General features: G+C 37.6%; 7 protein-coding genes across 9 annotated transcripts; 5 read left to right on the top strand and 2 right to left on the bottom strand.

The window, feature by feature from the left end:
* The first annotated feature begins 51 nt into the window (after positions 1–51).
* LOC100633538 (WD repeat-containing protein 44-like) lies at positions 52–5,647 on the top strand. 2 transcript variants are annotated; one of them, XM_020002232.1, is made up of 20 exons: positions 52–237; positions 287–414; positions 465–535; positions 752–1,249; positions 1,588–1,727; positions 1,826–1,882; positions 1,936–2,056; positions 2,348–2,437; positions 2,646–2,717; positions 2,844–2,910; positions 2,997–3,064; positions 3,181–3,270; positions 3,332–3,372; positions 3,528–3,609; positions 4,072–4,171; positions 4,257–4,351; positions 4,533–4,634; positions 4,851–4,966; positions 5,107–5,234; positions 5,318–5,647. In XM_020002232.1, exons 1-20 carry the CDS (start codon positions 152–154, stop codon positions 5,461–5,463), a joined length of 2,298 nt encoding a protein of 765 aa, XP_019857791.1. In that variant the 5' UTR covers positions 52–151; the 3' UTR covers positions 5,464–5,647. The 2 variants fall into 2 exon arrangements, with proteins under 2 accessions (XP_019857791.1, XP_019857784.1); XM_020002225.1 differs by having other exon boundaries at positions 2,844–2,913; positions 3,000–3,064.
* Positions 5,648–5,668: 21 nt separating this feature from the next.
* LOC105315126 (lysosome-associated membrane glycoprotein 1-like) lies at positions 5,669–7,230 on the top strand. Its single transcript, XM_011409655.2, has 6 exons — positions 5,669–5,794; positions 5,865–5,983; positions 6,230–6,391; positions 6,442–6,514; positions 6,558–6,749; positions 6,963–7,230. The coding sequence occupies exons 1-6, from the start codon at positions 5,749–5,751 to the stop codon at positions 7,112–7,114; spliced, it is 744 nt and encodes a 247-aa protein (XP_011407957.1). The 5' UTR covers positions 5,669–5,748; the 3' UTR covers positions 7,115–7,230.
* Positions 7,231–7,249: 19 nt separating this feature from the next.
* Positions 7,250–8,731, top strand: LOC100633838 (uncharacterized). Of its 2 annotated transcripts, none has more exons than XM_003383107.3 (6): positions 7,250–7,372; positions 7,454–7,578; positions 7,644–7,799; positions 7,888–7,957; positions 8,167–8,421; positions 8,497–8,731. In XM_003383107.3, the coding sequence occupies exons 1-6, from the start codon at positions 7,315–7,317 to the stop codon at positions 8,646–8,648; spliced, it is 816 nt and encodes a 271-aa protein (XP_003383155.1). In that variant the 5' UTR covers positions 7,250–7,314; the 3' UTR covers positions 8,649–8,731. The 2 variants fall into 2 exon arrangements, with proteins under 2 accessions (XP_003383155.1, XP_019857862.1); XM_020002303.1 differs by having other exon boundaries at positions 7,294–7,372; positions 7,466–7,578.
* A 58-nt stretch (positions 8,732–8,789) lies between these two features.
* Positions 8,790–10,812, top strand: LOC100633710 (lysosome-associated membrane glycoprotein 1-like). The gene is made up of 6 exons (XM_003383106.3): positions 8,790–8,943; positions 9,213–9,328; positions 9,450–9,581; positions 9,724–9,796; positions 9,932–10,135; positions 10,236–10,812. The coding sequence occupies exons 1-6, from the start codon at positions 8,892–8,894 to the stop codon at positions 10,385–10,387; spliced, it is 729 nt and encodes a 242-aa protein (XP_003383154.1). The 5' UTR covers positions 8,790–8,891; the 3' UTR covers positions 10,388–10,812.
* LOC100633413 (cysteine protease ATG4A-like) lies at positions 10,330–14,011 on the bottom strand. Its single transcript, XM_011409646.2, has 12 exons — positions 13,830–14,011; positions 13,679–13,750; positions 13,527–13,625; positions 13,408–13,454; positions 13,188–13,242; positions 12,958–13,030; positions 12,827–12,906; positions 11,685–12,212; positions 11,403–11,545; positions 11,268–11,324; positions 11,095–11,191; positions 10,330–10,963 (listed from the first exon to the last, which is right to left on the bottom strand). The coding sequence occupies exons 1-12, from the start codon at positions 13,996–13,998 to the stop codon at positions 10,833–10,835; spliced, it is 1,551 nt and encodes a 516-aa protein (XP_011407948.1). The 5' UTR covers positions 13,999–14,011; the 3' UTR covers positions 10,330–10,832.
* A 140-nt stretch (positions 14,012–14,151) lies between these two features.
* LOC109586094 (THO complex subunit 4-like) lies at positions 14,152–15,996 on the top strand. Its single transcript, XM_020002265.1, has 8 exons — positions 14,152–14,238; positions 14,307–14,428; positions 14,488–14,739; positions 14,945–15,144; positions 15,188–15,271; positions 15,322–15,478; positions 15,530–15,580; positions 15,638–15,996. The coding sequence occupies exons 1-8, from the start codon at positions 14,208–14,210 to the stop codon at positions 15,740–15,742; spliced, it is 1,002 nt and encodes a 333-aa protein (XP_019857824.1). The 5' UTR covers positions 14,152–14,207; the 3' UTR covers positions 15,743–15,996.
* LOC100633284 (renin receptor-like) lies at positions 15,838–18,445 on the bottom strand. Its single transcript, XM_003383187.3, has 11 exons — positions 18,371–18,445; positions 18,269–18,324; positions 18,086–18,220; positions 17,780–18,043; positions 17,662–17,727; positions 17,467–17,586; positions 17,331–17,408; positions 17,206–17,279; positions 16,560–16,680; positions 16,347–16,481; positions 15,838–16,209 (listed from the first exon to the last, which is right to left on the bottom strand). Exons 1-11 carry the CDS (start codon positions 18,405–18,407, stop codon positions 15,985–15,987), a joined length of 1,311 nt encoding a protein of 436 aa, XP_003383235.1. The 5' UTR covers positions 18,408–18,445; the 3' UTR covers positions 15,838–15,984.
* Positions 18,446–18,521: the final 76 nt, after the last annotated feature.

Below are 18,521 nucleotides of genomic sequence, written 5' to 3'. Positions count from 1 at the left end.
ACAACTAATTAGATATTCATTAGCTGTTGTCATGCCAACCGATTTAATTTAACCCCTTCTTTACCACTAGACTTGGGCAGGGAAGGAGGAGCAGTGAGTGTGTGAGTCTGTATACTCGTTCTGTCTCTTTCTCTAAGAGTGAGAAGACAAGATGGCTGAGAAAGAGGAGAGCTCAGACTCGGAGAACTTTTACAGTGCAGAGGAAGACAACAACACTTCAGACGAGAGGAAAAGAAAGTACTTGAAAAATTATAAAATGCACTTTTCCACCATCTTTTAAAAACAGACAAACCGAAGAGAAAAAGAAGAAAGAGGCATCAGCTGAGCCTCCACCACCAGAGATAGAGGAGCCTGAAAATAAAGAGGATCCTCCTAGGGAGACGGTGTTAATTAAACCAGAAGACAATGAGAAAGGTTTGTATATACACATTCTTTCTTTGTTTAAAAACAGCAACAATACTTAGAGAGTATACCCATTCCACCTCCGAGACGAAAGCGTAAAGGAATGCTCGTGAAACAATCATCAGCTGAAGAGGTAAACCAAGGGAATGAAAAGAGTATGTACATGTACATGTACTACGTCATGACCGAAAAACTAAAAATTCATGTACATGTAGATGATAGAGAGAGGAGGGGGAGAGAGTGAAGGAGCAAGAGTGTACAATGTACAATGTACATTGTACATGTACATTGTACATGTACAATGTACATGTACATTCTACATGACATGTTTCATTTTAAACCCCAATAGACATCGAGTGCCACTAAAGGAGTTGACCGATTAACTTTAGAAGACACGAGACGGGCAAACACTTTCTCTTGGCCAAGAGGAGAACGCCCTCGAGTGGAACAAGAAGTAGAAGTGAAGATTGAGTCTCTTAAAGGAACAAGTAACGAAGAACTGCCAAACATGGAGACTCCTACGACCTCACACGAAGACGTGAGAGAGAAGGGAGAAGAAGCGAAAGGTAGAGTTCGATCCAGCAATCCTTCTGTCTCTATTGAGAACGACGTTACAATGGAACTAACCGAAGAGCTACTCATAAAACAAGAAGTCGAATCTTGTGATTCGCTACCTCTAAAGGCAATGAGTTTCAATAGCGGAGTGGGCGGAGCTGTGGGTGGAGAATACATACATGTATGCTCAGAGGAGGAGAGTGTTGATGGTGATCATACTGATGGAGACCAACCGGGAGCTACTGGAGGGGACACTGCATCAGGAAGTGATCGGATTGAGCCAACAGACAGCGTAAGGAGAAGTGTGGGCCGGGGGACTATCTGAATTTGGACACAATTATTATTGTCATAAGTACATGTACATGTACTTTGGTTAGATATGCAACGGATTATTTCCAAACAATCTTTATAATGAATGAATCAATGAATGTGTACATGTACATGTACATGTACATGTACATCACTGTTTTGATACGATTGGGTTTTGTTGTGTGTTTCACAATAATCTACTGCCACTATAATAATACATTGTTATTTGTTAGTACATTGTACATGTACATGTACAATGTATATGAGAGATACTACATGTACATGTACTTCCTATAGTATTGCTTATGTTTATGTCTGCAGGATATCCTGGGGGACATCATTGTCAAGAACTTAGACACAGGAGAGCAGATACCATTGAGCATGGCTGATACACATATACCCAAAGGATGGAACTATAATATTAATCCAGTGGATAGTTACTGTCAGCAGACAGCAGGGAGGTGAGGATAAAAGAGAGAGAGAGAGAGAGGGAGGGAGGAAGGAAAGAGAGAGAGAGAGAGAGAGAGAAGGTTTAATTTATATTGTATTTCATTTATAGCTGGGAAGGAGATTTTCAAGATACAGGTGATCAAGAAGGGCATAGAAGAAAGCACAAGTTTGTTTAAAAACTAACATATGCATGTCCATTATGGCCCCCCCTTCTCTCAGGAAAGCTAGAGTCAAGAAACTATTTTTAAGAGGTAAGAAGAAAGGTGAAGGGCGTGTCAAAGCCACACCTCCTGGATCTGATGACGAGGCTTCTCCTGAACACGATCACAGAACCTTAAAAGTATGTTGGAACCTATTCACTATATTACCTGTGTGTGTGTGTGTACTGGAGTTGTAAATAAACATGTAAACAATACAAATATGCTTATAAACAATATAATTACATGTACAAGTACTAATGGGCAAATGTGTCATCTCACTTGTACTGTACATGTGTATTATGTACTGTAATGTACACGTACATGTACGTGTACATTATAATCAGGAAATTCTTGGCACACTTCACGTGGGATATACAGTCAGGGGGAAATTACTTTATTGATTAGTAATATTGTGTACATGTTGTTTTTAGTATAAAATGGCACCACACAATAAAGGATTTTTAGAATTTGAGAAGGTTCGGTTAAAGCAGGAGCTTGAGCATAGCAAATCATCAGAATCAGTGAGAAGGGAGGGAGGGAGAAAAGGAGGGAGGGAGGGAAGGAGGGAAGGAGGGAGGGAGGGAAGGAGGGAGGGAGAATTGAATTAATAAGAAAATGAAGGGGAAGAATGATAGAGAGAGAGAGAGAGAGAGAGAGAGAGAGGAGGGAGGGAGAAAGGAAGAAGGGGTGGTATTGAGTGACTGATAGTTTATCCTAATTTACCAATAGAGAGCATTGTGGGCTGTAGAGTTTTCAATTTGTGGTCGTCTCCTAGCAACAGCTGGTCAAGACAGTGTAATGGTAAGACTTACATGTGCTAATAATTAAATTTACATGTAATTAAAATTAAATTTACATGTAATTAAAATTTAATTACACGTTTATCATTATTGATTGAATTAATTCTCGGTCGCCCACTTCTTTTAGAAAATTTGGGTTCTACGTAATTCTTATCATTTCTTTCACGAGCTTCAAGTCAAGTACGCTCGTTTTGGTAAGTACGCCTTGTACATGTACATGTACAAATGGGTGTGGTACATGTACAAATGGGTGTGGTTTTATGGCCATAAGTCCTTGCAAGTGTTCATTCCAGTGCTGATAGTTTATCGGAGAAATCAAGTATGGCTAGCAGTCAAAGTTCTGAACAGGTTTGGATATTAACATGTACATGTACATGTACATGTATAGTACTTACACTGTTGTGTTTCTTTGTCTATTTAATTCTAAAACTCTCTTTTCTCTCTTTCTCTCTCTTTCATGTTAGGATGATGATGATAAAGGTACATTTCTTGACCAACCTTTATGTACTTATACTGGACACACTGCTGATGTATTGGACCTCTCGTGGTCAAAAGTGAGCATTAATTAGAACAATGAAAGAGATAATGATAATGATGATTGATGTACTTTTATAGAATTTCTTTCTTCTCTCATCTTCAATGGATAAAACAGTGAGGTACGTGTACGTATCACTTGAAGTTACATGTACAGTACATGTACATGTACATGTATATATGTACATGTACATGTACATGTATCTATGCATGTACATGTACATGCATATACTGTGTGCAAGTAGAGTTGTATTGATGATATTTTATTGTATTTTAGGTTGTGGCATATATCCAGAGGAGAGTGTCTTTGTTGCTTTCAACATATTGACTTTGTAACGTCTGTCACTTTTCATCCAAGAGTAAGTACTCCTTTACTTGTACATGTACAGTATGTTGCTCCAAAATTTGGCCAAAGATCCTGTACATGTACATGTAGTACAGGATATTTTGTCAAAAATGGCTCCAAGAGAATTCTTCATTTTTATATTTTTTCCTGATATATATACACGTATACATGTTCTTATGTTGTGTAGAAAGTTTGAGCTAATTCCGATCAAAATTGAATTTTTTACAAATTTTTAAAGTTACTCAAAAATCGGCCAAAAGTCTGTGTACTATAGTACAGGGATTTTTGTCAAATTTCACCAAAAATGAAAAGGGGAGAATTCTTGATTTTTACAATTTTTCCTAATACGTATGCATGTTCTTATGTTGTGTAGAAAGTTTGAGCTCATTCCGATCAAATTTGAATTTTTTATGAATTTTTAAAGTTGCTCCAATTTATGATTTTTGCTTTACGTGTACATTATATGCCCCCGTAGGATGACAGATATTTTCTAAGTGGTTCTCTTGACGGTAAATTAAGACTATGGAATATTCCTGACAAGAAAGTCGCACTCTGGAATGAGCTGGAAGGAGTCGGTGAGACCCTCATTTACATGTACATGCAATGTACATGTATAATATGTACATTATAATTCCCCCCTCTCTCTCTCTCCTCTCTCAGGCTCTCATTTAATTACAGCCGCTAATTTTTGTATGAATGGTAAGTTGGCAGTTGTCGGTACGTATGATGGTAGGTGTATATTCTATGAGACTGAGGTGAGCCAAATGAATACATGTACATGTATGGTTGTACTCTAAATGTACATGTACATGTACACTGTAGTAGTAGACCTTATATTGTGCTTTCTTTTTGGGATTTTTTATGTACATGTACATTTAAATATACATTGTACATGTACATATACATGTAAATTGACTATTTTCTTTATTTTTGCAGCATCTGAAGTATCACACACAGATACATGTAAGATCAAGGCATGGTAAGAACAGAGGGAGGAAGATCAGTGGAATAGTTCCATTACCTGGTGAAGAGGATAAAGTGAGTATTGAACTACATGTACATGTACATTGCATGCATCTTTTTTGTGTTCTCTTATTTCTGTTCCTCCCTCTTCACTTTTTTCTTTCTTTTACTATACATGTGCATGTACATCTTATTTTTATTCCCTCTTTTCTTTTCTCCTTGTTACATGTACAATGTACATGTATCTTTTTCTCTCTCCTCTCCCTCCCTCTCTCTCTCTCTTCCCTCCAGATATTGGTCACATCCAATGATTCTCGTATTAGACTGTACAATTTACAAGATCATTCTCTTTCCTGTAAATACAAAGGATGTCTCAACACCAGTAGCCAAATTAAGGCAACATTCAGGTTGGGAAGATGTACATGTACATATACACAATAAAATTAATGATCACAGTAATTTGCTTTACATGTGTTGTACATGTACATGTATGCAGTTGCACCAAGTTATTTTCTTTTTCTGTGTTCCCCTCTCCCTCTCCCCTCAGTTGTGATGGCAAGTGTATCATATGTGGCTCAGAAGATAACTATATTTATGTTTGGAAGACACAGCACGATTACGCAAAGCTATCGTCGGTCAGAAAAGACAGAAATGATTACTTTGAATGCTTTACTGGTAATTAAACCAATGCAACAATAGCGAATTACATGTACATAAACTGCAACAGCTGCATGTATAATTTTATATTTCATTTTTAGCTCACACTTCACCTGTCACTGCCGTCTGTTTTGCCCCATTCCCTGGCATTACAGTTGGAGAAGGGGTCAAGGAGATCGGACATGTTATAGTAGCCGGAGATTACAAAGGAACAATTAAAGTCTATGTTACGAGCGAGAATTTATGATTTTGTATTTTTCATTAATAATACTCGTCCTCCTTCTATTTGTGCTCTCTCGCTCTCTCTCTCTCTCATTTATGCCACATCATCTCTTTTATTAATATTATTTCTTCTCTTTTTTTCATTCGTTAATTTTTAGTTCTCTCGCGACATTATTATACAATATCTAATTGTTATTTTGATAAGATAACCCGTTTAATTTTTTTGCATCACGTGAGGACACACCCATCTTTTGCCTGCGTTGACTTCTCTTTGCAGGCTTGTTCAAGGCCTGTCCAGTTGTTTGCAACCATGTCTTTGCTCTTTAGCTTGGTTCTGTTGTCTCTAGCTGGTTTAGGTGAGCTCCTTTTACATTTCCTCTGCTTCTGGTTGAAGCATAGAGTTATCTGCATGTCTCATTTTTGTAGCATTTTGCTCGCATCATTATGATCCTAACAATTGTAACTTTACATTGAGTACAAAGGACGGGACCACTTGTGCTTATATCAACGTTAAACTTAGTCTCAATAGCACCAGTGATCCTGAGGTGAGTATTGCATCACTTGAATGACATGAATTCTAAGAATGATTATAATAATTGAGTCTGCAGCATCCAATTAATAACTACCAGACATTGTAAATTATTTTTTATGGTGCAAAGACGAATTATTTTTTGTATATTATGCTACTAAAAGCTGAGGAAGATAATACAATGATAGCAGCATTACTCCCCCACTAGTCACTACTGAGTGCCAGTTTCACTGTCACAACTTGCTTTTATAACTTTTTATAGGGAAACTATACCATTGACTGCAAGCAGCACAACTTCACTACAAATGGTTCATGTTACAATCATACTGCTCATTTTAATCAAACCATTTTCGATTTCTCTTTTGAATGGAAGGATGCAAGTGATAACAGATTTAATGGCAGTGCATCTATCAATTTCACTGCTGTAAGCTGCAAGCATCAAAGATTAATAATTATTTGATAAATTTTTGTTAGTATGATAATTTTAAAGCGTGGAATGTGTCAAATTGGGCAGTTGATGGAGATCTACCAGTATCCGACAAGACTGGTAAGCAAAACTAAGCATATCTTGTTTAAATTATTTTTTTTAGATGAATTAGTCAGCTGCTCCATTGGGGATAGACTGTTTCAATACACATATGGTTTGGATACTTTCAAATCTTACACCTGCAATTCATCACTGAGTTATACCAATAGCTGCAATGTGTCCGATTTATTTGTTGTCATTAGTGACCTCCGAATTCAGGCTTTTAAATTCAATGCAAACTATACATTTGATACCGGTTAGTTATAGAAATACAATATTTGCTTAAGTAGAAAATGTTGCACGAAATTATTTTGGCTGTTGAAAGTGTGTGGAATAAATTACCGGTATATTATTGTACTACTGCTAGTGCAGTCAATCACTAATTAGCACAACTTGAGTGCAGTCTATCCAGTGTGCATTATAATGTATGCATAAATGTGTGTATTATATATTTCTCCTTTTCTCTCAGCTTACAGGTGTGATGCTGATATAAAGGGCTCTAAGTATATTCCCATTATTGTTGGAGGTGCACTAGTTGGTCTTGTTCTTGTTGTATTTGCTGCTTACATTGTTGGAAGAATTAGGAATCACAAACGGAGCCAATACCAACCAATTAGCTGATTTATTCTTGTTATTAACAATGAATTATTTTTCTTTGCTATTATTTTTGTATTACCTGCCTAGCTCAGTATAAAATTTTATTCGGTCGCCCTGTTAAAAATAATCTTTTGTAAACACGTGATTATTAATTTCTTTAGGGCGAGGTTTGCTGATTTCTGTGAACTTTCTGCCTCTCTTCTTTGTCCTTTACAACATCAAATATGAAGGAAATGTCGCTATTGTTAGGATTAACCCTTTTACTAACCTTCTTAGCTTTAGGTGAGTTGAAAGAAGTCTGTTTCTGGCTGATTGATGGGGTTGTTTTTCATATCCAGTTTAAACAAGTTGATCTCTCGTTAGGTTATACCTCGGGTTATACCGAGTCCTGCGGGTACTTAATAAGAAAAGATGGTAAAACGAGGGCTCTCATAAATGGAAGCATTACTGTTGATATTGAACAACGAGGGCCTAAAGGGACGCGTAATGTTAGTTTAATTTTTATTTTTTCAAATCTTTTTCTACCCCTCCCCCTACCTCATCTCTCATTCAGACGACGTATAATGTTACCTGTTCATCCTCAAGCGAGCTGAACAGTACTGACTGTGTTAGCTGTACTGACAAGATGATAACTGGGACTTTTTATGATGTCACTTTAACTAATAGCAATGAGAATCTTTTTGCTAATATTACTTATACATTTAAAGCTGTAAGAAGAAGATGACACATACATAATGTACATTGCAGTCATATGAATGCTTGGTACATGATTTTATCTTTTTAAAATAACTCTGTAGGACACTAAAAATCAAGATTGGTCTTTGTCAAATATGACTATCAGTATAGATGAAGATGAAGATGAAAACAGTACTACATGCATACATGCATGTGTTTTATTTTATATACTGTACTATTGGCTGAGAATCAATATTGGCAAATTGGCGGTACAGTGAGCAGCTGCCATTTAAAAACCTGCCAATTGCTAAATTTTTTATTCCTGGTTATACAGTCATGTATGCATGTGTACAGTCACTTTATATGAATTTACCTCTGAATTTACTGTTGTTCTGTTATAGACCAGACTGTGGCACTTGAAGGTTGGGTTGATGGCTATAAGTACATCATGAACAATGTGTCTCTTGATTATCAAAGATCTTACCAGTGCAAGGCTAACATGTCCTTCCTTATGAATTGCAGTGTGACGACTACTGATGGCAATATGAGCAATATGTCATCTTGTAGTGGAGAGTCATTGTATATCTCTTTTGTCAACTTTCAAGTTCAAGCTTTCAGTTTTTATAATGATCCTAATGCGACTACTTTTGGAAATAGTAAGAGCATGTACATGTGCATTATAATCTCTCTAACTCCCTCTCTTTCTCTCCCTCCCCTCTCTTCTTTCATAGGCTATATGTGTGATGCTGATACCACTGGATCTAAGATTGTTCCAATTGCTGTTGGGATTGCTCTAGCTGTACTAGTATGCATTGTCCTTATTGCTTATCTCATTGGAAGGTTCAAGAGCCGCAGACAGAGCTCTTACGAGACTCTTAAATAGAAATAACTGTTTATAATTACTTTATTTTTTGTTATACTGAGTGGTGCTTTTTACACATGGCTCAAAAATAATAAACGACCCTACCCGTTAAAATTTTAAGGGTCGACGCTAAAAATTAGATTCGATGACGTAACTGTCACATGAGCAATATCTTGTTGGGTGATTCTAGGCTAGCCGTCTTCTTTGTGTGTTAGGTTTGAGTCTGGTGCCTCCTTTTTCTCTATTTCAATCCTAACAGACGACATGCAGAGACTAACACTGGTATTCGTGACGCTACTGTCCCTTGTAGCTCTGGGTAAGTGCCCCTTCCGCATTAACTTCAGTTACCCGATCCTTTGTCTGTAGCAAGGGGAGGGGAGGTGGTAATGGCGTCTTTTATATTTTAGTAGACCCACTTTGCTAATGAATGCTTGTAATGCTATTAGTATTGAATAGTTAAGCCAATTAATGTACCATATTTATCTATTTTGTGTGGATTTGCTTTATTTGAAATTTTTCAAATGTCTATCCTATTTCGTTGCTTTTTCCATTAAATCTCATTCCTTCTGACCTTTTATTATACAGGTCATTCGTTATGTGAGTTTCGCCAGGAACTTGTTAATTTAACTGACTATTGTGCTGTTGTGAACGTTACTATATCTCTTGATTACACTTATACTGACATTGAGGGATCAGAAAAAGTATGATTCTCTCTCTCTCTCTTCCTCTCTCTTTTCCTCTTAGTTGCAATAGATTGCCTATTGCTACACATGTAATCAATCATTTTCTGTACTCCCTCCCTCCCTCTCTCCTCTCTTGTAGAAAGGCACTCGCAATATTGAATGTCAAAATGGTGTTTTGAAGACTGAAGCAGATGATTGTAACAGTCCTATTGTAATGAGTTTTGAAGTAGAAGAAGACGTGATGATCACTTTCCAGTTTATAAAGAGCAATGTAAGCCATTAAACAAGAAATCAGCCCATATTGGTAAAAGGGAGTTGATTTAGAAATTGGATTTGTGGCGGTGGTGTTGGTTTTTAACATATCACTTAATTAATGACGGTTGATGTACTTATTCCCGTTTTATTTTATACAGAATGAGTGGGATTTCAGTAATGTTTCAATAATGATTATTAATCCTGAGGAGTTTTTCAACGGCACTTTATACGGTATTGAAAGAGAAAGGGAGAGATGAGAGAGAGAGGAAGCATTTTATATTGAATAATAGTAATAATAATAATAATAATAATAATAATAGTAATAGTAATAATAATAGTAATATAACAGATATGTAAACTTACTAGGTCCTGATTATATTGCTGCATATGCTGAAAAAAGTATTATCACCAAAGTGGGACTGAAGAAATCATACATGTGTTCTGCCTCGCAATCTTTTGATCTAAAATCCAATTCCTCTAACATATCGTCCATGACACTGAAGCTTTCTGATTTGCGTGCCCAGGCTTTTGAGTTTGATAAAAATGGCAATGATCTTGAATTTGGAAGTGGTAAGTGATAGAATGAAATGTTTGATTATATATATATAATGTGTATGTTAAGACCCTGTGATAGTAGAGCTTTTTTATCTTTATTTTCTTTCTCCTGTAGCAACTCGTTGTAATGCGGACATTAAGGGTTCCAAGATAGTTCCTATAGCAGTAGGGGCAGCACTAGCAGGTCTTGTCATTATTGTCCTTATTGCTTACATCATCGGGCGAATAAGAAGCCGCAAGCAAAGCTCTTACGAGGCTCTATCTTAGTCCCTCAGCGAAGAGAAGTGTACAACTCTGCTTTAGCTCTTTTTCCCTCTCTCTATCTATATATTAATTATTATTATTATTATTATTAATTAGCTGTAATGCGTTGATGACTGTACATGTTTTTGTTGTCCATATTATTATTGTTGTTGTTGTGGTGGTGGTTTGAGCTAACACTATTATGTAGAATCTACGGAATTGCTGCTTTTGTGTTTTTCTTTCTTTTTTTCCATATTTTTATCCTCTCTCGTTCTTACCTCTGTGGGGAGAAGTCATGCTGTGAAATCTCTCCTCTCTCTCTTTTATTTCTCTTTTTCTCTTTGCTGTTGATGCACACTGTTATAAGTGAAAGCTCCTCTTGCTTTTATTAATATTATTATTATTAATTATATTATTATAAACTTTGTGCAATAAAACATTGATTATAATTTTTGCGGTTTTTAATTGGTCATCTCGGGGGAGTAGTCATTGGATTGGGGGGTGTGGTCTCAGGCTCAGGAAGTGGGTACGGCCAATTGACCAATTCAAATCCTTCGTCACTCTCGTCGCTGTTCTTCTCAACTTGAAGCAATATAAATGCTGTGTGTGCATGTGAAGAAAGATCAATTTAATACGGGGGAACAGAACAAAAATTTTGCCTTGATACGTGCATAAATAAGTTCAAAATTAAATTTTTGTAAGAGCACAAAAAATTTTGCTTTAGGACTTACGCTCTTTTGACAAGTTGTCTGCTGACTCTGGGGGTCCCCAATAAGCTGGCCTATGTCTTGTAAGCTCAAACAAATATTTCATTTTTGAGAGAACATCCTAAAAATAACACAAGAGTATTTTTAGATTATTCTGTCACTATTAATAGTAACAACAACAGTTGACATGAGCTCACTGATCTAAGCTTATCACAGAGGTCATCTAAATCTGCTTCAGTTTGGCAGAAGAAGCCCTAAAAATAACAAGTCATGAATAATAAATATAATTGAAGAACAATAGCAATGAATAATAATGAATAGGATCATAGTACCAGTGCTAGAGATGGATCAAGTTCACTGATATGGAGACGCTCAATTTGAGTCGTGTGATAAGTTGAGTCTGATACGATACCGGCGTCAGGAAGGGTGACACATGACTGGGTTTTATGAGGATCAAGATATATGAGATAATCATCTAGAGATTGAGATAGAGGAGGAAAAGATAGAAATACATTTATAAAGAGAGAGAGAAGGAAGATTAAATAGAATGAGGGAGAAAGAGAGAGATAAAGAGAATACATGTAGCTCTAAACTGACACTCCACACACACTTACCGTGATATCCAGTAAACCATAATGCGTGTCTTGGTTTCCCTCCAATGATCCCTACACTTTGCCTCACAGCAAAACAGGCTTTCACTGCCTCTTTGTACTCCATATTGAACCGCTCTTGACCCAGTCTTAAAGGAATGAAGACTAAGACAGGCCGGAAGCTGCTCTGTGGTGGTGGGGTAGCCTCATCTTGGAACGTCGTCATCCTCTCAGTTTGACCATCCTCTCCTCTCTTAGCTTTACACTGTTTCTGTATGTCCTCCATTGTTAAGTTAAGCAGGGACGCGTCTATAGACGGATCGTACGAACGCGAATAATTTCTCTGTCCATAGCGTCTTAATTTCGTATCGACAGACTTTGTGACAATATCAGGGACGTTTTCTTCCGATAGGATTTCAAAATCTTCATTTAGGGCAGGGTCGGACGAGGCCGAGCGCATTTTTGTCTTGACCGGTGTGGGTACGTGTTCCCCGTCAATTGTTGTCACTTCAACTGATCCTTTCACACCATGAGACTGTCTTGCCAGCGCCTCTGAAATAACAAGAGAATATAAATAGCATCATCTCTACTGCATATGTAGATGGATAGAGATACCCATGTACTACAGTATAATGTAGCTAGTAACAGACATATTACAGGCATTTCTGGCTACTACAAAAATCATTTTACAACTGCCAAAACTAGTTTTAATTAATTATGCACACAAAATGAAACAAAAGTCAGACCAAAGTCTCTGTACTATAGTATAGGACTTGGGAAAAATTTTGCCAAAAATGAAAAGGAGAAAATTCTTCATCTTTATATTTTTTTCTGATACATATACATGTTCTTATGCTGTGTTTCAAGTTTGAGCTGGTTCCAATCAAATTTGGATTTTTTACAAATTTTTTAAGTTGTTAAAAAATCAGGCCAAAGTCCCTGTACTATAGTACAGGGTATTTCATAGCTTCAATAGAATTCTCCATGAAACTGCTACAAGCACTATCTTAACCAGGAGACCAAAATATTATTGCAGCAGCACACAATATACTTATTGTCTCTCTTAAAATAATATTACTACAATCACACAATGAACTATCCTAACTGTACACACTAATCATTATTGAGAATTGAAACAGTAACATGTATTACACTATCTCACTTACTAATATCATCAATGACTACTAACATGTCCATTGCCACATACACAGCAACCTCACTCCATTGGTCGTGAACTGCTAGCCTCCTAAAGGAATGACATTAGGTTATGTTATACCAAAAGAAGTGGACTATTTACTTTATTGCTTGAGCAACATTATTAGGACCAAACCATTGACCCACAGAGCGACCAAAATCAGCACCTTGTAATGCTAGAGAAAGAGAGAGAGAGACTTTAAAAACAAAATGAGAGATGAAAAGAGAGCGGAAAGGGTAAAGAATGAGTCTTTCCTGCTTTAAACAAAGACATGGTTGAGGATCAAATACATGTACATGTAATTATAAAAGAGAGGCAATGGTCAAACCTACCAATCATTTGTATTGAATATTCGCTGTCCCTGTAGTCCAAAAACATCCTTAGAATCTACACAATAAAACAGAAAATGAGCAATTTATGCTAGAAATATTATGGACAGTGTCATTTATCAGTATTTAAATGTACTCTTAGACTAGTGTTGGCTGGCAAGGGATGATTATCTTTTCAACAATCCAAAAACTTTCAGTTTAACTTGTAACTGAGTAAAAGTACCTTTTGATATTTATAGTCATTTGAACTCGAGGGACTCCACCTCCAATCTAAAAGAGAGAGAGGGGGGGGATGAAGAAAAAGGTCATAAAAGATATTGAATTTTATTTTTCTCTTCTTGCCTCGTCCTAAATGTCGAAGTAAAAGGGTGTGGCCTAACAGCATTTGACCACACCTCAAAGTGCACCCCCAACCTGAGTCTGATGTATACCCAGTGTCACCTAATTAAAAAGGGTGTGGTCAATCCTATTATTATTAGTAGTAATGTACGAACCGATTGGACGGAAATTTTTACGATAAGTAAACCAAAATCGACTTTGGAGATCTTCCACAAATGAAGCTCCATCTAAAATAGTAAAAGTAAAGCTTATCATTGTAGCTTATTCCTAGCCTCGTGCCAAGCACGAGATTGCTATGCCACTAACCTCGCGGGAGGTCATACTTGACCCCGAGGAGGTATACAGTCCCTCTCAGTGGAGGAGGAGACTCTAAGAGACAAGGATCAACCTCTCCAGTCCCAGCTGTCTTCCCGCGGAGTCGAGAGGACACAACTGAAGGGAGAAGATATCTATGACCTGTACCGTTGTATGACATTTTCCGCGAATGGGCGGGGAGGTTAAAATTCACGTGTAACTCTGCTTGGGCGTGGCTCTTCGACTGTCGATTGTCGAACGCGCGTGACAACCTTCTAAACTTCTAATCTCCTTCCCTGGTCTTTCTTAGCTTATTTCTCTCTCTCTCATATACTTTCAGTTGTTCCTCTTCCTTTTATTTCTTTTCAATTTGTGTCCTTTTCCCGAGAGATGGCAAGCAGCAAAGTTGACATGTCTTTAGGTATGTGTGTTAGGGGCGTGGCTCACCTAAAAATATTTCAAACATTTTGTCCTTTTTTATCTCACCAGACGACATCATAGCACAAAACAAATCTAAAAGAGGTCGTGGAAGAGGTGGGACAAGAGGACGAGGAAGAGGCACCAATATGAGAGGAGGACGTGGTGCAACAAGAGGACGTGGGAACTTAACTGTATGTCCCCCCACAGCATCTGACCATATCTGACCATACTTCCATTCTGTGTATAATAGCGAGGGAGAGGCGGAGCTACTGCAAGAGGGACCATGTCTCGGGGAAGGGCGGGGCTCAGACGTTTTAGTGGTGGTCGTGGTCAGGGGAGTGGTCGAATTGCAATGAGAAGAGGAGGAGGGAGGGCTAGAGGTGGTATGAAGCAGGTCCGGAATACCAGCGTTCAATTCCTGAGACAAAAGCAGCGGAATGCTATACAGGCTGCCAGGAAAGACGCAAGGAACACTTCTATGGATTCCAATAGGAACTTACAGGTTTGTGTCTAAGAGAAGAGAAATACTTTGAGGAAAGAAGCAAATTCTTGATCCCATTTTATAAATTGCTAATGCAATGTAGTACATTTGGATGTACTTGTAAAGTGTACGTTTGATGTGTGATTTAATGGAGTGATGAAAAGTCTAATTTCTACTATTACAGTATAATGTCAGTCTTGTCATGGATTATATTCTCATTTTTCAGACCACTCCCACTAGAGGGCGTGGCAGAGGACGTGGTGGACGACGTCAACTTGTTAGACCTAGTTTCAACAACAAAGGACAACAACAGAATATGAGAGGAGCAGCCACAATAAGAGGACGGGGTAACGTTAGAGGACGTGGGACAGTTAGGGGGCGTGGCACAGCCAGAGGACGTGGTATTGCTATGAAACAATTAGTCAGGTTCGCCTTAATAACTATTATTAATTAATTATATTTATTTTAGAGGCGCAGTTAGAGGAAGAGGTAGAGGTAGAGGAGCATTATTACAAGCAGCTGCTGCATCCATTGCAAGAGCTAGAAAAACTCTGTACGTATCTCTCTTCTTTCCATCCTTAGTTATGCACCTTCTTTATACAGACAGCAGCAAGCAGCTACTCTAGTACAGCAGCAACCTGTAAGAGGAGGAGGTAGCATGAGAGGGCGTGGTAGGGGGAGTCGTACAAGAAGAGGGTGGGTCCAACCGCGAAACAATAACATGCAAGTCTCTGTTGTATCACCTGTAATGACAGAAGAGGTACAAATAAACTTAATAAAGAAAAAATAATGACGATTGAATGTATTTTAGATTAATCCGCTGGGTATTGATCTGTCTCCGGACTTTGGATCAACGCATCACGTAAGCTGTTTATCTTCAATTTTTGTTTTTTATTTTGAATAATTATTATTTACACAGACTAGTCAGTCATTAAACAGTCGATTCACTCCAGTCAGCAGAAGAGGCATGGGAAGACAGAGGGTTGTACTACCCAATGGCAGATCAGTTCAATACCAGATTTAACTTCATTTACAAATACACACACACACACACGAATAATATCCTTCTCTTCCAATGTACTTGCCCTCCCAATTATGATGGATTATTATTATTGTTACTTATTTTATTTAAGTCTGTAATATTAGTAAAAGCAAATAAAGAAACTAATAATAATACTTCGTACATCAAACACTCGTTAAATGATAATACTACGCATAAAATAACTATCAAGACTCGCTATATTTATTTAAATTGGTTCAGGATTGTCATTCCAGTTTGATCCCCACAGGATCAGTATTACGATAAATGACACTGTCAGATCCCGGATCCATGTTCCACATGGCCCAACTTATTGCAAAGAGAGAGAGAATCAAGGGGACCATTGTGGCAAATATGATGAGGAATATAGCCGAGAAGTTCTCCGAGCGAGACTCAACTCTACCTTTGACAGTTCCAAAAGTAGTGTTGCTGTTAGCAGAATAAGTCTCGTCCTAAAATGAGAAATAAAGAATAAAATTAACTTCCAAAATTAAATCCTGCCAAAGATGGGTCAAACTAGAAAAGATGGCCGCAGAAAGTAAAGATTCACAAAATACTACAGCCACAGAATATACCCCCTAACTCTCACCAAATCAAAGTCTATATCTCTACGAATCCTTTGCCCGTGAATTGACGTGTCGCATTGAGTAGCTGCCAACCGTCCATTCTGTGACTCAATGTACAGGCCAAGCTCAGTACACAACAACGCAAGATCAGAAGAAGTCTATTAGGACAAAAGAGGATCATATCCAACATACACGTTACACGTAGAGCATGTTAATTGTTAATTCTGCTTTCTTACCAGTTTTTCTGGTAGATTTAAAGAGGGGAAGCCTTTCAAGGCGCTGTCAATCTCGGCTTCGTTTAAGTTGAAGGCTTCCAGTATGTTCTTGATGGCACGGACTTGTTCGTCACTTACGTCACTGGGAAAAATGAAAAAAATGAAAATAAAACAAAAGGCAATACTAATGTATACTGCATGGTTTTTGCCAAAAGATCCAAGAACCCTGTACTGGGTTTTTGGCTCAATTTTGAAAATTTTTTAAAATTTGTAAAAAATCCAAATTTAATAGGAATCATCTCAAACTTGAAACACAAAATAAGAACATGTATATGTATCAGAAAACATTATAAAAATGGAGAATTCTCTCCTTTTCATTTTTGGCGAAATTTGGCCAAAGTCCCTGTACTATAGTACAGGGACTTTGGCCCGATTTTAGAGCAACTTTAAAAATTCATAAAAAATCCAAATGCGATCGGAATCGGCTCAAACTTGAAACATAACATAAGAACATGTATGTGTATCAGAAAAAAAATAAAAAATTGAGAATTCCATACTTTTCATTTTTGGCAAAATTTGACCAAAGACCCTGTACTATAGTACAGGGGCTTTGGCCTGATTTTGGAGCAACATCACACATACATTATATCCATTGACTTTCACTTACGAATATTCCCATTGTAAAACTAGAGCTTGAACAACAATGTCACCATCATATAATCTCTTAAGCTCCTGTGTCACCTACAGAAAGGAGAGAAATAAAATCATGACATTGTTGAAACCTTCCCTCACTTTTTCAACTGTGTCGCTCATTATTTTGACAGCTGCTTTCATTTGTTCGGAATCAGAAGAATATTTGACTCCCAAAGCCTGAAAAGAGAGAGAGAGAGCAACATAATGAATATTATCAATTTAAAATATGCTTCACTCTAAGTCCTGAGAAGCTAAATAAATACACATCTGGTGCTGAATCAGCAGCTGCTTTTGATGAAATCTTCTTCACAGAGTCCCTGATGGAGAGGACCGACTTTAAAAACTCTTGATCAACCTGGAAGTTATCACAATAATTTTATTAAAAATGCAACATTAATATAGATTCAACCATATTCATAGTTAAACTCACAGGAGAAGTGAGATCAAATAGTCCATTAACTGATGAAATAAGAGCATCCTTTTCAGAAAGCTCAACCTGTGAACACAAGGATACAAGGTTATATCAATAAGACTCCATTCATCCTTACATCATCAGACAAGGAGACACGTAGCGAGAGAGAGAGCCCGTCAAACAGACCAACAAAGTGAGTTAGAATGTTGTCCCCCACGAAGAGGGCCTGCTCGTCGCCTGATGTCATTCCGGTCAAACCGGTTTGATCAACAGGGTAAGACTGCTCCGAGAGAGACTCAAGGTTAACAGAGTCCGAAAGGCCATCGAGAAGAAAGAGAGCATTCGCTTTTGGACGCCTAAAAAGATTACCAAGACGAACGCCAGCCCATGTAGCAGACTCCTAGAATAAACGAAATTAGAAAATGCTTCTCCTTCCCCTTACTCTCAATATTCCCATTGTCTTTAACATTGTGTCTGAAGTTTGAAGGGCAGGAAATGGAGCAGACTCTTGGCCATTGTAGACGCCATTACCCTCCTTCCAATTATTGAGAACATAAAACTTACTCTTATCAGAGGCCTAGAAGAGAAAAGTTATATAATTATCAAAAAATTTTTAAAACTGTACTTTTGCTTCAAATTGGACTTCCCAGACAGTTCCGGTAGCTAGACAGCCAATAAGGACTAGAAAGACCAACTAAAACAAGTAAAGGATAAAGGAGAAACTCACATGCAAAGAGAGCAACAAGACAGAAAGAGGAGGCCATTTTTAGATCACGAGTTTTTGCGAAACTTTGAAATGGGCGTGGCCATTTAACACCCACGTAGAATGGGTGGGGCTCACTAATGAAAAATAAAAAACATCATAAAAACTCCAGTTA

Source organism: Amphimedon queenslandica, unplaced genomic scaffold (assembly GCF_000090795.2).
Source record: "Amphimedon queenslandica unplaced genomic scaffold, v1.1 AMPQUscaffold_13514, whole genome shotgun sequence".
Classification (NCBI taxonomy): domain Eukaryota; kingdom Metazoa; phylum Porifera; class Demospongiae; order Haplosclerida; family Niphatidae; genus Amphimedon; species Amphimedon queenslandica.
This window is presented reverse-complemented; position numbering and strand designations above follow the sequence as displayed.